Source organism: Xenopus laevis, chromosome 8L, assembly GCF_017654675.1.
Source record: "Xenopus laevis strain J_2021 chromosome 8L, Xenopus_laevis_v10.1, whole genome shotgun sequence".
NCBI lineage: Eukaryota > Metazoa > Chordata > Amphibia > Anura > Pipidae > Xenopus > Xenopus laevis.
In genome coordinates, this window is record NC_054385.1 from 124,442,143 (window position 1) to 124,460,052 (window position 17,910).

General features: G+C 43.8%; 1 protein-coding gene across 2 annotated transcripts; it reads right to left on the reverse strand.

Annotated features, from left to right (window-relative positions):
* Positions 1-2,521: 2,521 nt before the first annotated feature.
* On the reverse strand, positions 2,522-15,777 carry LOC108699397 (circadian-associated transcriptional repressor). Of its 2 annotated transcripts, none has more exons than XM_018231445.2 (6): positions 15,434-15,777; positions 9,000-9,536; positions 8,134-8,209; positions 6,902-6,980; positions 5,527-5,662; positions 2,522-5,038 (listed from the first exon to the last, which is right to left on the reverse strand). In XM_018231445.2, the coding sequence occupies exons 2-6, from the start codon at positions 9,522-9,524 to the stop codon at positions 4,544-4,546; spliced, it is 1,311 nt and encodes a 436-aa protein (XP_018086934.1). In that variant the 5' UTR covers positions 9,525-9,536; positions 15,434-15,777; the 3' UTR covers positions 2,522-4,543. The 2 variants fall into 2 exon arrangements, with proteins under 2 accessions (XP_018086934.1, XP_018086935.1); XM_018231446.2 differs by lacking the exon at positions 15,434-15,777 and adding an exon at positions 13,994-15,413.
* Between the last annotated feature and the right edge of the window lie 2,133 nt (positions 15,778-17,910).

The window sequence follows — 17,910 nt, forward strand, 5'->3', positions numbered from 1 at the left end:
TCCTAGTTACAAAGAAGTGATTCAAATTTTAGAATTTCTTCAGGCGGGTTAAGATTAGGATCTTAATGCAAGCACCCTTAAAATTCAAGTATCTGCTCTTTTGGCGGTTCTAGGTATTCAACTCTCCAATGACCCCTTAGTGGTCCAATGTCTAAGAGCCGCGGTAAGAATAAGACCTCCAATTAAAGAACTGGCACCTCCTTTTGATTTGCCTCTTGTGCTGAAGACATTATCTGAGTCGCCTTTCTTCCCAGAGGAAGAAAATTGCTTGTGGGATCTAACTCTCAAGGCAGTTTTTCTAGTGGCAGTCGCTTTAGGTCAAAGAGTATCTGACCTTCAATCCCTAGTGGCCAATCCTCTTCATACAATTTTCGGTGATCAAGGGGTGACCCTCAGACCAAGCCTAAGTTTTTTGCCGAAGGTACTGTCCAGTTTTCATTTGAACAAGCCAATATTTCCTCCAGCCATTGATGCGGAGAAGTCAGGTCTGGAAGGAAACATCCCTGTGTCATTGGATGTCAAGAGGTGTCTAGAGGGGTATCTAAACACTACAAAATCCTTTAGAAAGTCTGAAAGACTCTATCATCCCTTGTGGAGCAAACAAGGGGCAAGCTGCGTCTATTGCAACAATTTACAGATGGATCGTAACGGTAATCAAGAAAGTCTACTCGTTACAGGAGCAGAAAGCACCTGAGGGGGTCATGTCTCATTCAACCAGAGAGGTGGCAACATCTTGGGCGGCAGAAGCAGGAGTGTCTACAGATGATATTTGCAAAGCAGCTACCTGGTCTAATTCTAGGACTTTTGTCAAACATTATCTTTGGATATTAGGGTGACCAAAAGAACTAATTTTGGTCGAAAGGTTATTCAGGCGGTATTAAGTTCTGAATAAAGTTCTGATTCATTCTTTTGTTACCCTCCCTTATTATTGCTTGGGCAATTACCCGAAGCTTAATGCTGACCAGTGATGGCCAGGGAAAGGAAGAATCCTATCAAACTTACTGTGATTCTCTTTTCCTGGCCATCCCCCTGGTCAGCATCCTCACCCTAATCCTAGAGCTTTCCCTAAGTCGCCCGAAGTTTCCTCGTGAGGAACTTTGGAAAACGTATCGCACCGAGTGCCATCCCGCCGGCGATTTACATTCTAGCCGGCGGGAGGCAGTTTGGGGAGATTAGTCGCCCTGAAGAAGAGGAGATTTGTCCCCGTTTACCAAAGTCGTTTTCCGAAGTCGCCTCACGAGCAAACTCATCGTAGCCGGTGGGAGGCAGTTCGGGGAGATTACTCGTCCCGAAGAAGAGGAGACTTGTTGCCGGGAGACTAATCTCCCCGAATCTGAGTGTGTGCCCTGACCCTTACTGTTTCTCATCAGAGCATTAGAGATATGTATGTATTTTGTGTATTAATACACAAAAGCCATGAATATCTTGTAAATTATATCCTTATAAACGGTGAGTTCTGATGTCATCAGTTATAAACGGTGATTTCTGATGTCATTTCTGTCACATGACTCATTGAAATTTGTGTATTATAATAAATAAAGTACCCCCAGTTGTAAAATATGAGGATATTAGAAGTTACCTTGGAGTTTCATGACCTGTATAAAAACACTCGGCCTTTGGCCTCGTACTTTTATATGGTCATGAAACTCTTCGGTAACTTATAATATCCTTATATTTTACAAGAGGGGGGACTTTATTCACTGTATAATACTCTTTCACTCTATATAATAACAATAATAAAACAGTACCTTGTACTTGATTCTAAATAAGATATAATTTAATGTTTAAATTATTTTTTTAGTAGATGTGATTCGGATATTGTAGGACGTTGATTTCTGTTGTTCCTGAGACAATTCCATTGCACTTGTGTTTGGGGATTATTGTTCTGCTCAAAGAAGAACCTGCATCTTATGTTTTGGGTTTAATAAAAGCCCAAGAGCACCCGGTCCTTTAGCAGTAATGATCTGTGCCTCCCCATCTTCTTTTCTGCTGATTCACTGCACATGCTCTGTGCTGCTGTCACTTATTGAGTTTAGGGAGCCACTCACAATATACTGTATATATATATATATATATATATATAATAAAATTCACTGTACACTGCACATTTCATGGCAGCATAGAAATCAGTGCAGTCTGCATCAGAACTGATTAATTATGAGCCCGGTAGCATCAGCTTGTTTGACAGATGTAACCTCGCGTTCAGCTAATGGTTTGATAATTTCCCACGTCCCCTAAGATTAGCTTTCCCAACAGCAGCCCAGAACACACTGAGCATGTGCAGTGCCACTGACACACAAAAGATGGCCTAACTAGATCCAAGATGGGGAGCTGCTGGGGACAAATAGAAAGGCTTGGATCTTTACTGTTATAGGGTTGCTGCACCTCTGGGCTGGTACAGCATGTTCAGTGTATTTAACACAGCATTTCTAGCCATTATTGTAATGGGCTTTAGTTCCTTTTTAATGGGACACAAAATAAAAAGCAAGACAACCGATCACAGAAGCAAACGCAGCCGGGCTGGTTGTAAACAATGGAGTCTCCTTTATTACAAATGATAGCGGTAACATCACACTCATTGAATGGCTTTAACTCTTAAATGCTTGCCCATTTTATTGCACTTAGAATAAAGTCCATACTATTCGCATAGTAGAAAAAAAATGCATAGATATTCTAAGTGCATAGTGCAATTTGTTCCCTTTCCCTCCCGTCCTTGGCCTGGGTTATTCTCGATGATACAGTCTGTACAACGGGAGAAACAAGGGTTTACTTTTTATTTAATGGATAAGCTCCACTGGAAGGGCTTTGCTCACAAGCGATATATAAAGAATCGCTATATCACTTGTTAAAGGGGAACTATCGCAGAATTGAAAATTGAGAGGCCTCGATATGCAGAAATGTACAGTTTTCTTCTTTTTTTGAAACGTATGTGTAAGATGGCATGCTTTCTAATTGAAGGTCAGCATAACCCTTTCTCTCTGGATTTGTCTCTTATAAATAATACTAAATACACCTTCCTTCTAGTGTGCATGAAGGTGTCATTGGCTCAGATTCCCACAAGGTTCCTACTATATATATATATATATATATATATATATATAACCCCCAAAGCCAAGTGGGGTGTGGTTTGACAGTAAAGCCGGTACATTCTCCATAGCTGGTAGGACTCCCTTGGGTTACTCAAGCTAAGCACAATTCAGCGAGAACCTCATCCAAAGTTTGCTCATAGCTTGTACGAAGCCCAATTCTGCTGGCTAATGCAAGGGTACAGAGTTACTACGGCATGAACCAGGAGAACCACAGAATTGCAACAAATCAGATGTGAAGCTCATGAAATAACAATAAATATCATTAAGATGCTCCTTTGTAAAGTACAAAACTTGACACTGTAGTAAAGTCTTCAAACCGAGAGGATGATCTGTGTGGAGCAACTGAATGTTTAGTCTTTATCTGAAGGGCCTCTTGAAGGCACCCGCAACCTTGGCAGGGTTTAATCATTCATACATGCCTGTAGGACCATCAAGTGCAAAGTAAAATATCTTTAACTGTGGGCTCCAAGCCTACAATGTGTAATGGCAATATGTATCTTTTTTGGGGGGGGGGGTACCCAGTGAAAGGGCAAATGAATGTGAGGCGGCTGGCAAAGAAGCCTAGAAGGCACAACGGTGCCGGACATCTCTAATAATGGGAATCACAATGAGCTGGGGGAAGGTGGACACAATGCATGATGATTTGATCTCTTTATTGCACAGATATTGTCATTATAGCAATGGGGAGATGAGCCTCTGGCTTGGCATTGTGGGAACGCAGGGTATGAGGATAGGGCGGAGGCAGTAACACTGTATCTATGCTGCCCAAGTTGTGGCACCAGGGATGCAACTAGGAGTAGACAGACAAGGCATGTACCTAAGGCGCAAAGTTAAAGGGCACCAAGCATGTACCTCTTCTCCCTGGCTGCCCCTAGTTCCTGAAGAGGTCGGCCATACCAAGTCCTGCCTCCCCCCTCCTGGCCCGCACAGAACTACTGCCTCCCCCCTCTGAAGCCCATTCGAATAGACCAAGTGCAGGTGTGTGTGTGTGCGGGATGAGGGCGGCTTGGTGCTCTGCTTTTTGCTAACTTGGCTCGGCCATGTGTTGTTGTTAAAGTATAACCTCCTGCCCCACCAATAAAAAAAGAAGTGTCAGCAGTTGTGGGAGTTGTTTTTAAAGAGGCCCCTCTTGAACTTGAACAGCTGAAGGGTCACAGGTTGCACTTTCCTACTGAAAGGTCCAGGTGCCACCACCATCATATATGGCTTTGGCAGCAGGAGGGAAGCCCAATATAATAATGCTTTTGGTTTCTTTAACATTTGCGTCTGTCGTCTCATTCACTCTTCTTGGCAAGGGGGTGATCCATGATGCTCCGGCTCCTTCTCTCTTCAAACAGGTGCCTGTTTCCAAGGCCGAAGCAGGACAAACAGGGAGAAGTTCTTACTGATATGCTCCTGTGCCATTGAAGAGTTCTCCTCAGCAGTTCTGTGAGTGCAAATAAAGGAGCACGTGACTACGAGTGGTCTACCAGGCCGGGCCGAACAGAAAAGGGTGCCACGGTGGGAGCACTTTTGCACCGTAGAGGTCTCTCTACTCTGGTCTCCTCTCCCCCTAGATGTTGACTAATTACAGATGCCAGCTTCTCTTCCAGCACCGCCGAATTAGATCGGGGCAACGGAGAGGAAGTGGCCAAGTCATTATGCAGAAATAAGATAATGCCATAGTTGTTAGCGTTGGGTCCAAAAACGTTCTGGCCCAAGGCGCTGTTGAGATGATGAAGGTCGGCCTGACTGAGGGAAGGGTTGCAGATAGGAGCGGTGTGCATCCAGGACAAGTTCATTGTAGGCAACTCCCCCACCACCTGACCCCTTTCTTTGCAGCAGGTGAAATTTGAGTCCAAATGAGAGGCCGCTGGGTTCCCTGCTGGCTTTGCTACATACGTATTGCTTGGAGAAGGGAACTCCTTTGATTGGCAGCTGCTTGCTGCTCCACTGCTGGCATCAGGATGCTGTAGAGAGTCAGAATAAAAAAAGAAAATCAAAAGTCAGGTATGACTTGTCTTCTGAAACCATCCAGTAAGTGTAAGAAAAATAATGAGCTCCGTAAGCTCAACATGAGTATGGGACCTGTTATACAGAATGTTCGGGACCTGGGACTTTGGGGATAACGGATCTTTCTGTAATTTTGATCTTCATACCTTAAGTCTACTAGAAAATCATGTCAACATTAAATAAACCCAATAGGCTGGTTTTACCTCCAATAAGGATTCATTATATCTTAGTTGGGATCAAGTACAAATTACTGTTTTATTATTAGAGAAAAAGGGAATCATTTTTAAAAATGTGGATTGTTTGGTCTATGGGAGGCGGACTTTTCCGTAATTCTGAGCTTTCTGGATAACAGGTTTCTGCACAGCGGATCCCATACTTGTGTATAGGCCGCACTCTTGCAGCAAAGGCACTTGTATGCTTGATAGGGGAAAACTATAGCCATTACCTTGGCCATCTTATACAGAGGTTCCTCCATGTCGAAGTCTGAAGAGGAGGACGATGAAGAGGAAGAGCTGGTGACACCTGGAAACCAAATCTTGAGCATCATTTCCACCTGTAGCAACGTGGCCAAATACCGCTCCCTAAAATCAGAGATGGAATCAGTGATGAAGACTTGTCCAGGAAAACAAAGGGAAATTATTGACACGCATCTGACTACAGCCCAATGTTTTAAGGGAAATTTAAAGGGGTGATTCACATTTAAGGTAACTTGTAGTTATAGAATGGTTAATTCTAAGCAACTTTTCAATTGGTCTTGATTATTTTTTTTTTTTTATAGTTTTATAGTTATTTGCCTTTTTCTTCTGAGTCTTTGCAGTTTTAAAATGGGCTTCGCTGACCTCTTCTAAAAAGCAAATGCTCTGTAAGGCTACAAATATATTGTTACTGCACATTTTTTTATTACTCATCTTTCTATTCAGGCCTCTCCTATTCATATTCCAGTCTCTTGTTGAAATCAATGCATGGTTGCTAGGGTAATTTGGACCCTAGCTATGAAATTGCTTAAAATGCAAATTGAAGAGCTGCTGAATAAAAACATTAAGAACTCAAAACCTTAAATAATAAAAAATCAAAAACCAATTGCAACTCAGAATATCCCTCTCTACGTCATACCAAAAGTTATCTCAAAGGTGAACAACCCCTTTTAAAGGCATTGTTCACCTTTTGGTATGATGTAGAGCGTGATATTCCGCAGCTATCTGGTTGCTAGGATAGTATTTACTCTAGCAACCAGGCAGCAGTTTGAATGAGAGACTGGAATATGAATAGGAGAGTGACTGGATTGAAAAATAAAAAATATAAATAACAATAAAAGTGTAGCCTCCCAAAGCAATCGTTTTTTGGATGTTGGGGTTCCTTTTTAAAACGATGAAGGTAAATAATTAAACAAACAATGAAGACCATTTGCAAAGTTGTAAGAATAGGGCATTCTATAACATACTGAAAGTTAACTTAAAGGTGAACCACCAATTTAACTAATGTCTGGAACAAGTGCTCCCTGGGTTAATATGTGTAATACACAGCACTAAAGCTTTCAATGGTGCATCTGGCGCAAGAAGCAGAGTGCAGTGGAAGGGAACCCAAACATGGAAGAATTTAGCAGCCCACTAGCCCAGACCTAGAGCTCAGAATAACTAATAACTCCATGCAGACCCGCCCATTATTAATTAGCCTTTATTGTCAGGAGTCTGTTAATCAGTTCCCAACCCAGTGGAGCTACAATAATAAGTCCTTATCTCTTTCTGGAGCAGAGGAAGAAACACAAAATCTAATTGTTTGTGGGCGGTGCTGAGGGCTACTAAATGCTTGACAGCACTCACCCCATTTGTGGCTTCTGCAGAACCCCCACGATCCTCTGTATTCGATCCATAGCCACACTCTGCTGGAAGCTGCTCAGGCCTGAAAGGACAAAACAACAAATATTACTTGTTTACTTCTTGTTTACTTCTTGTATTTAAATGACTAAATGTCTCTTTCTGCCCTGCTGGTTGTGACTCTTGAAACTAGGGATGCACCGAATCCACTATTTTGGATTCGGCCGCACCCCCGAATCCTTTGCTAAAGATTCGGCCGAATACCAAACCCTAATTTGCATATGCAAATTAGGGGTGTGAAGGGGAAACCATTTTTTACTTCCTTGTTTTCTGGCAAAAAGTTACGCGATTTCCCTCCCCGTCCCTAATTTGCATATGCAAATTAGGATCCGGTTCGGCTGAGCAGAAGGATTCGGCCGAATCCTGCTGAAAAAGGCTGAAACCTGGCCGAATCCCGAACCGAATCCTGGATTCGGTGCATCCCTACTTGAAACCATGTAGCAAAAGTCAGCTTTCCCGCAGCTAAAACTCCAATCGAAATGATGTTACGATACAGGCACCCTGTGCTGCTTGTGTCCCCCCTAAATGAACTGCTTCACCCCAACTAGCACTCTCCCCTGGAATATTGTTCCATAAAACACAGAGGATTATTTTTAGAGCATTTAAGTCCACTAAACGTCAGTAGTACTATATGTTCCTGTGCCTGATTAAAGAAGAATTTAGAGTGGTTTCTATAAGGGTTACTGCCTGCACTCACGCTATTCTCACTGAAGAATCAAGTCTCATCACTAAGAGACCCGAGTTAAACGTGGTACAGCTCCCAAATCAATACTTCCTTCACTCAGTGCTATGCATGGGTCAAACTGATGGATTGGTCAGCAAAAGTCCGTATACATAGACAGGAAAGTGGTCGGAGCCAGGCAGATAAGTGTAATACAAATGAAAAAAACATGTTTTCCCATGACAGTATCCCTTTAAAGGTGAACAACGCCTCTAAGTGATTAGCTCCAAAGAAAAACAATATTTTCCAATCAGGAGGAACAATTGAAATGGAGTTTAATCAACTGCAACAGTTCATCCCAGTAACAACCACCTCACTCCTGGGAAGTAACCCCTAACGACCAATCAGCCATCAGCAGGAAAGATAATGAAAGCAAACATTTGATCGGCGATGCAGTGAAAATAATTGGGAAAATAATTGGGGTAAACAAAATATATTTATATATATATATATATACCTTTATCATAACGTCCTTTTTTAAGTCCGTTTAGAAGATTTGTCAGAGGTTTTATAAATCCCTGAAGTTCCCGACACTGTAAGAAAAGGTGAAAAACATAAGTTGCAGTTATGTTGGATCCCACCTGATCCCCATTGTAAGCAGCAGTCCTGTCCTGCTTTATGGCAGCTGAGATTCTAGCTATCTGTATAACAGAACATTCTGTCCCAGTGGCTGCACAGATCCTATCTGATCCCCATTGTAAGCAGCAGTCCTGTCCTGCTTTATGGCAGCTGAGATTCTAGCTATCTGTATAACAGAGCATTCTGTCCCAGTGGCTGCACAGATCCTATCTGATCCCCATTGTAAGCAGCAGTCCTGTCCTGCTTTATGGCAGCTGAGATTCTAGCTATCTGTATAACAGAGCATTCTGTCCCAGTGGCTGCACAGATCCTATCTGATCCCCATTGTAAGCAGCAGTCCTGCCCTGCTTTATGGCAGCTGAGATTCTAGCTATCTGTATAACAGAGCATTCTGTCCCAGTGGCTGCACAGATCCTATCTGATCCCCATTGTAAGCAGCAGTCCTGTCCTGCTTTATGGCATCTGAGATTCTAGCTATCTGTATAACAGAACATTCTGTCCCAGTGGCTGCACAGATCCTATCTGATCATCATTGTAAGCAGCAGTCCTGTCCTGCTTTATGGCAGCTGAGATTCTAGCTATCTGTATAACAGAGCATTCTGTCCCAGTGGCTGCACAGGTCCTATCTGATCCCCATTGTAAGCAACAGTGCTGCCCTGCTTTTTGGCTGAGACTCTGGCTATCTGTATAACAGAGCATTCTGTTCCAGTCTAATTTGGAAATATTCTTTTAAATTCTACAAACCTTCTGTGCAAATATCTTGTCCCCTTCTGTCATTGGCACATTATTTTCCTGCCACCAGTCAGATGACATTTCCGCCTCTCTTTTCCATTGCCTTTTGAGTCCATGTGGGGCCTCTATATTGGCCTCCTCTGAGCAGACAAAGAGTTTCTGTTGTGGCAACTGCCTCGTGCTGCCAACTGGCGTGTGACGGCTTGTGGGGTTGTTTTGACTGGGACACGAGATCCTCCCCACTATCTCCTCAGGGTACTGCCCAGACCTCTGCTGCCAGAGAGACCGCCGAGCTTGGTACTCATTCTCCAGCCGTATCAAGACCGGGTGGTCGGCGCTGCTCATTCGGGAGTTTGGAATCATTGTCACTTTCCCATAATCCTCCTCGTCTTTTCTCCCTTCCTCCATATCATCTGAAAAGAAGATGTCAAAGTCCACATAGTCGGTGTCCTCCCGATTGCTGGATGAGCCGCTGCCCACAGACGTAATGGAGTCGTACGAAGAGTGCAAACCGGAAGATTCTGTGTCCTCCATCATGGAGTCAACTGCCTGGGGGAGAAAAAATAGAAACATTTTGAATGTACTGCATTTGCTTAAAGTCCCTCATTCCCCCAGTATCTACATATTGATCATGGGAAAACATGTTTTTTTCAAAACACATCAGTTAATAGTGCTGCTCCAGCAGAATTCTGCACTGAAATCCAATTCTCAGAATATATATTGTCAGTTTCCCAGCTGCCCCCAGTCATGTGACTTGTGCTCTGATAAACGTCAGTCACTCTTTACTGCTGTACTGCAAGTTGGAGTGATATCACCCCCTCCCTTCCCCCCCAGCAGCTCATCAGCAGAACAATGGGAAGGTGACACAATTGCTCCCAGCCACGAAGTGTCCGTCCTCCTTCTGAGGACACTAAAAGAAAACTGAGGATTGAGGAGGTAGGCGGGGGATGAAGCCCAGAGCAGGACGAGGACACTTTAACCTTCTAGTGTCCTTTCTCCAAGCAACAGGATCTTCAACCCCATGGTGCCTGTGTCCCCCAATCTAGGCAAGAGAAAACAGCAAACTAACAAGATAACAGCAGCCTGGTAGATATAAGAACAACACTCAATAGTAAAATCCAGGTCCCACTGAGACACATTCAGTTACATTGAGTAGGAGAAACAGCAGTCTGCCAGAAAGCAGTTCCATCCTAAAGTGCTGGCTCTTTCTGAAAGCACATGACCAGGCAAAATGACCTGAGATGCACCTACACACCAATATTACAACTAAAAAAGATACACTTGCTGGTTCAGGAATGACATTTTATATTGTAAACGGTACAGAATATTTAATTGATTGTATGTAGAAAGTTTCATATTTCAGTGTGATGAAGCTTATATTAAATTTTCATTTTAGTGATAGTTCCCCTTTAAAATTCTGCAGGGCCCAACAGTTGCATTTTTCCCCCTGGCACTCTCCAGGCGCTGCCCCTACTATGTACCTCCACTAGCTGGAGGGCACAACTGAGTCCTATTTACGTGAAAATGAGGCAATAACTGGTTAAACCATTATACACTTTCCCACTCATCCTCTGATTTAGTGTCGTTGAGTCATCCGGGCCCAGTGAGAAATCTGCAGCCTTTGGAATGTGCCGCGCACACACATTTGCTCATGTTTGGGTTTGAGTGGGTGCAACTGTCTGCGAGTGTCTGGGTGGCATTTAGTTTGCTAGCGGCAATTCTATACTGACTGTGCAGTTTCCGAAACAGTTCACTTAAAGGGGCGGTTCACCTTCAAGTTAGCTTTTAGTATGTTATAGAATGGTCAAATCTAAGCAACTTTACAATAGGCCTTTTTTCTTTTTTTTACAGTTTTTTGCAATTTGCAAGTTTTTTAAAATTTGCCTTCCTCTTCTGACTCTTTCCACCTTTCAAATGGGGGTCCCTGACCCCTTCTAAAACAATTGCTCTGTAAGACTACACATTTATTGTTATTGACACCTTTTATTATTCAGCATTCTATTAAAGGGCAACTAAAGTCTAAAATAGAATAATGTTAGAAATGCTGCCTTTTGTATACTGAATATAAACATGAACTTACTGAACCAGCAGCCTAATAAGACAAATTATTTATGCTTTCAAAGTTGGTGCAGGGGGCTGTCATCTTGTAACTTTGTTAGACATTTCTGCAATATCAAGACTCGCACATGCTCAGTGTGGTCTGGGCTTCAGTTGGGCGGTTAAGCTTAGGGATCGTCATAAATTATCAAAACAGCACAAGTCAAATAATATTTGCCATAGAAGCCAATACAGCAAGACTGATTAATAATCAGAATATAAAGACTGCACTCAGTCTCTGGATACAAATCTCTACAGGGAATTCAACAATGCTGCTAGAGTTCTGGGAAGTAAGGTGGGGGGTCTCCCACTGCCATTTGAAAGTATGATCGTTTACCTGCACAGCAGTTGGGGACCGTCCTATCCACAGCAGTAAAAGAAGGGAGATTTTCACTGCTTACAGTAAGATTTATTATAAAAACAGTAGAAATTTTTTAATTAAAGTATATTGGAGATAGATTTCTTTTTCATTAAAGAAAGTAAAAATGGGATTTTATATTTTTGCCTTTACATCCCCTTTAAGACCCTCTCCTAATCATATTCCAGTCTCTTTTTCAGATCAGTACATGGTTGCTAGGGTAATTTGCACCTTAGTAACCAGATGGCTGAAATTGCAAAATTGTCTTGTAATATCAGTCTCTACATCATACTAAAAGTTAACTCAAAGGTGAACAAGCGCTTTAACACTCCAGAGATGGAAGCTATAAAAATAAAATATATAAATATATGTAAATATATATATATTCATTAAAGAAGGTCCGCACTCTCAGGACTTAAAAATTAAATAATATTTTATTAACAAAAGACTTTTGTTAATAAAACATTATTTAATTTTTAAGTCCTGAGAGTGCGGACCTTCTTTACTGAATAGTTATTTCAAAAAATTTTGGACACTGCACCCAGGCAAGTTGAACCTAGTAACGAGAGTGCCGACTCCCCCAAAGTTCTGCAGGAAAATATGCAATTTTTTTTGGTAATTGCTGCCTGCAGAATAGACCTTCCTGTTGTCATAGAGAGTACAAGACAGACTGTAACATGGAATAACCTCTTAGATTTCTAAAATAAAATGTTATAGAATTTGGAAACCATCAAAGATGAAAAAAAAAACGTGGAAGAATGCGAAAGGCAAACTGGGAGGTGAACTTACCCTTTAAACAAATGAAACTCTATGACTACATATGAGATTCCCATAGGAACACATTGCATTATACCTGATCGTGTGACCTCCTAAAATCCAAGGCCATGTGTCACATGACTGCTTCCCAGACAGGACCTTGCACTTCCCGTGTGTTGCCAAGACTTGGCCCTATTACTTTTACGAGGGCAGCAGAACACCCAAGGGTAATTATTTAACTGGAAATTGGACAGATCCAAAAAAAAAAATGATCAATAAACAGGGACACTATTGTGTGCAATGTGTATTTGCACTTATAGAGGCAGGAGCTGCCATACTGTTTCTCATACACACTAAAATATGGAGGTAAAGCTTATTATATGCACAGTACAGAACAGTCCCATCTTGAAATATTTGCATGGGAACTGCCATATTGATTGTCTTGGCTATGGCGTGCTGTATAAACTCCAATAACACCAACCCGAGTGGGCCTTGCTATAGAGCAAGAATGGAATCTGCACTGTCCCAATATCAGATGAGCTGCTGGCGGAATCCAAACTGGGCCGCTATAGAGAATCTCTGAATAGAGGGTAAGCTCTTTGTGTAATGGATACTTTCCCTTTAAGAATAGATCTAGCTGACGAAGACAAATGTCGGGGCATGTGCAGGGAGTTTGGAAGCCCGTTTTCTCATTCTGTCATTCAAAGCAGAGATGCTACTGATTAAAGGGCAAGTAAACATCAAAATAAAAATGTGCCTAATAAAGGAAAACATCATTCTAAGCGACTTTCCAGTATACATGTATTAAAGGAGACACTATGGGTAACATTTACTTGTGTTAATTAGCTTTTTATTCGGCAGCTCTCCAGTTTGCCGTGTCAGCACTCTGGTTGCTAGGGTCCAAATGGCCTTAGCAACCATGCATTGATTTGAATAAGAGACTGGAATATGAATAGGAGAGGCCTGAATAGAAAGATGAGTAATAAACAGTAGCAATAACAATACATTTGTAGCCTTACAGACCATCTGTTTTAGGTGGGGTCAGTGACCCCGATTTAAAAGCTGCAAAGAGTCAGAAGAAGAAGAAAGCAAATAATGAAAAACCTATAAAAAATAAATAATGAAAACGAATTGAAAAGTGGCTTATACTTGGCCATTCTAAAACATACTAAAGGTTTACTTAAAGGTGAACCACCCCTTCTAAGACATCTCTGGCCTCCAACTCCAGTTCTCACTGGATCCCCACGACCCCCCAAGAATACACACTCACTACTATGAAGAATGTTAGGGGTCATGTGATGCCGCCTCCATGTGATTAGTTAATGGGAACACAATGACAGGGAACAAATCACACATATATACATATTCATATACTACATATATTACTTTGCCCTATGACTATACAAAGGACAACCTTTAATAATCTCTCTCGTGTCCTTAAATTCAGTATTAGAATAACATCATACAAAGAAGTCTATGGGGGGCGGGACTTCTGTATCCACCCCACCCCAACTCTTCACGGGGGCTCTAATAAAAAATTTAAGTGCTTGTCTCTAACAATGGGATATGCCTGCACGTCATTTCAAAAATCCATCTCTGTGCACATCAGGGGGTCTCTGGGATTATGCTGTGTGCAAATCGCCCCCCAGGAATGAAAAAGGGGGTGCATGCAGCCAGGTTCCCAGAATGCATTTCCCCAGTCCAACCCTGTGCACATGAAGTCATAATTGGGAAGACATAGAGCAGCAGGGGGGCACAGTGATGCCAAAGCAGAAATGGGAGACGGGGCACTCACCTCCAGTCTGTCTGTCACTCTAGCAATGTCTGGAATCTCTAAGGATTGTGCTTGCTGTCTATTTGGTGCAAATGGGTAGCCTCCCCCCGTCACTGGGTGTCTCCTGGCACCTGCTTTGTGTCTCCCCCCGCTGCCACCACCCCAGCATTTCTTTGTATATGTCTCTTGCTGACTCTGTCTCACGTTAGCTCTGTCTCTGCCTCACATTGGCTCTGTCGGTTGCTGGCTCTGTCTCACGTTGGCTCACTCTTGTATCTAGGGCTGATCTGTCGGCCTCTCCCAGACTGATGTCTCTGTTCTACTCTCTCAGGGTGTCTCTCTGTCTCTGTGCTCTACCCTACATCATCTCCATGTGCTACAGTATCTCTCCCAGTGTCACAGTGGATGTCTCAACAGCTCTCACCCAACCTGAAGGCAATGAAGCAAACAGTTCATTTATCTCTCCCAGGCTGGATAGAGAGCTTTATTATTCATTGTAGGTCTCCTAAACTATATGTCTCTGTCGCTCCCACTCTGTATGTCTTTGTTGTGCCCACACTGTGTGTCACCCTCTCTCCTAAGCTGTCTATTACACAGTAGTCAGGGTTAACAAAAGACACTCGTCCATCAAGTTAAACGTTTTGCTCAATCGCCCTGTTTCCCACCCTGTATAATCCCCACATTGTATGTCTCTAACAGCCTAAATGTTTAGTATATGTTGCTTTAACCTGTCCACACTGGGAGTCTCTCCTTGTCTGTGTGTCCCAGTATAAGTCTCTCCTGAGTTGTGTGTCTCAGGTGTATTTGTCTGTCTGCTCTGTCTATGTCACTCTGTAGGACACAGTATGTCCAAGGCTGTCTCATTGCATGTGCTGGTATGTCTCTTCAGGGTTGTGTAATCACAATACAAGTACAAGGAGGCTGTATCTCTCTGGGAGTCTTAGTAGCTATCTATTTCTATTTGAGGCTGTCTATCTTATTCTATGTCTTATTCATATCTCAGCCTATGTCTCTTCAGTTCTGTGTGTCTTGGTGTATATATCTGTGGGTCTCAGTAAATATATCCCCAATGCTTGGTGTCTACTATATCTCTGTGAGTCTCAGCAGAAATCCAAGGCTGTCTATCTCATTGTATTCTTATTGTATGTCTCAATCTCACTCTCCAGAGCTGCATGTCTCAGTGTATATCTCTGTATGTTTCTTTGGAGCTGTAAATTCCAGTGTCTATCTCTGGGGGTCTCTGTATGTCTCTCCAGAGGTGTATATCTCAATGTATCTCTCTGTGGGTCTCAGTATGTCTCTCCAGAGCTGTCTATGTCATTGTATCTCTCTGTGGGTCTCACTGTCTCTCCAGAGTTGTCTGTCTTGGTGTATATCCCTTTGGGCCTCAGTGTGTCTCACCAAAGCTGCCTGTCTCAGTTAAGTCTTGGTGCCTGTCTCTTTTGACTCTGTGGGTCTCACCTTCTTATGTCTGTACAAGACTCAGTGTCTCTTATATCCTTGTTGGTCTCAGTGGAGATGTCTCCAAGCCTGGTTGCATTTTATATTTCTCCAAAGCTGTTTGTCTCTTTTGTTGTCAGTAGAAGTCTCTCCAAGGCTGGGTATCACTTCTGCCTCTGTGGGTCTCTCACAGGCTGGGTGTTTGTGTGTATGTCTCCCAGCTGGTACCTCACACAAAGCTCAGTACTGAACTCACTGTACGTCTCAATGCAGTGTCAGTCTCAGCGTCTCCTCCCCAGGTCTCCAGTCTCTTACACACAAACACGTGCAGCCCGGCACGTGCCTCCCCCTGTGCTCCCAGATCCGCATCGCTCATTGGCCGGCATCTCCCCCACCCTTCCAGCCCAACGTCTTCCGCCCGCTTTCTCATTGGTTCTCGGGTACAGGAGGCGGGGATTGGGGTAGGGAAAGGAAGCTCATTGGTCGCAGAGCATCACCATTGCCCCGCCTTCACATGTGGGCTCAGTGAGTAGTGAGGATGCAGCCTTAGTGCAATGTGATGGGCAAGGCGGGGTGGAGTTAGGGGCCGAGTTAGGGCGGATCAAGGGGAGGGGAAAGAATTTGGAGACTACAGAAGTAGGTTAGCGTTGAATGTAGGAATGGGAAAGTGGCGGTGGTGTAACGAGAGCGCGATAAAACCGACCGGGTAGAACTAACCGGGGAGGCGGGGCTAAGAGAAAGTGACGGGACAGTTGGGGTCAGGGGATTAAGTTTTAGAAGAGGAAAGGGGCGGGGCATGAAGAGCAGAGGAGTTATGGAAGAGCAGGGTTGCCAGGTTGGAGGGTTTCCAGCCAAATTGTGCTACTAATTTAAAGTTCAGGCCAAGGTACAGATTTGGGCTACTTTTTGTGCCTGTGGCTGGTTTGTACTTTGGAAGCCAGGCAAAGTTTTTTCTTGCCAATCCTGTCTCCTAATGCATGTTGGGTAATGTAGTTTTTGTTTATCAATTCGCTGGCTGCCACGTTTAATGTAAGACTACAATACCCAGCAGGCAATAGAACTGACTTGTGTAGAAGTCGGAAGTTACCAGATTTTGGCCTCTGTACCCTACTCTCCTATCCCTCTTAAGCTTTCTCGCGTTTTCCAATGACTTTCCTCAATTTCAGACAATTTTGGGGAAAAAAATCTGCTGGCCGCCAAAATGTTGAGCTGTTTTACCAATAGTAATTGAAATTATCTCCTGTGCCCCCCTCCGTAGTTACGTTCCTGGTGACGGGCGAATCTGTCCCATTTTGCTTCATGGAAAAATTTGCGAACCGAACCAGTGACAATTTGAAAAAGGCGTATTTTCACATATAGTCATTTATTTTTTCATTGCATATATTGCGCTATTTTGGGCTACTTTTGAAGTGCCTCTTGGCTAGTTTTGGGCCGGTTTTGAGCTGACTTGGGCTGGTTTTGAAAATTAGACCTGGCAACCCTGGGACAGAGGGAGAAGGGTGGGTTTAGTGGTGCAGTTGGTGAGTAGGGAGGCACAATAGGGAGGGATGGGTAATATGGGGAGGGCCCCTGTCTGGGATGGCTCCTGTATTGTAGAACCTAACCTTAAAGGGGAAGGAAACCTAGTCGGCGGAAACCCCCCACCTCCCCTCCCGTTTGTTGCCCACCCTCCCTCCTCCCCCCTGGCCTACTCGTCCGGCTGGGCAAATGCCCCTAACTTGTTACTTACCCTTCTGTGCAGGTCCAGTCCAGGGAGTTCACCGACGACATCTTCTTCCACGCGATCTTCTTCCTGCTTTGAACGGCGCATGCGCAGTAGGATCATTTCGCCGGTACGATCTACTGCGCATGCACGTGACTTTTGGCGCATGCGCAGTAGATCCGTACCGGCGAAATGATCCTACTGCGCATGCGCCAAAACGCCGTTCACAGCAGGAAGAAGATTGCGTGGAAGAAGATGTCGTCTGTGAACTCCCTGGACTGGACCTGCGCAGAAGGGTAAGTAACAAGTTAGGGGCATTTGCCCAGCGGGACGGGTAGGCCAGGGGGAGGAGGGTGGGCAACAAACGGGAGGGGGGTGGGGGGTTTGCGCCGACTAGGTTTCCTTCCCCTTTAAAGGAGAAGGAAACCCTTTCGGCGCAAAACCCCGCAGACGCCATCTTCTCCTGTGCGGTCTTTTTTCTGGATTCCCCAGCGTTTGTCGGCGCATGCGTAGTAGTAGGAGTAGTTGGAATCTACTTTGCATGTGCCAAAAGTCACCAAGTTGGCAAAAGAAGAAATCGGAAAACTTTGTGACTTTAGGCCCATGCGCAGTAGAGCTGAACCGGCAAATGCTCCTACTGCACATGCGCTGCCAAACGCCGGGGAATCCAGGAAGAAGACCACACGGGAGAAGATGGCGCCTGCAAACTCCACGGGAGAGGAAGTGGTAGCCAGTCAGAGACACTAGGGCTCATTTATCAACACTGTAACAATGATGTGTGCATGAAGGCTTCATC

What these genes read in the sequence shown, in the direction of transcription:
- LOC108699397 (XM_018231445.2), bottom strand. Translation starts at nt 9,524, where the DNA reads ATGATGGAGGACACAGAATCTTCCGGTTTGCACTCTTCGTACGACTCC. An exon ending in ACAAGATATTTGCACAGAAG is followed by an intron (nt 8,210 to 8,999) that starts GTTTGTAGAATT and finishes CTTTTCTTACAG; the next exon opens with TGTCGGGAACTTCAGGGATT. An exon ending in CTGCAGAAGCCACAAATGGG is followed by an intron (nt 5,663 to 6,901) that starts GTGAGTGCTGTC and finishes CTCTGATTTTAG; the next exon opens with GGAGCGGTATTTGGCCACGT.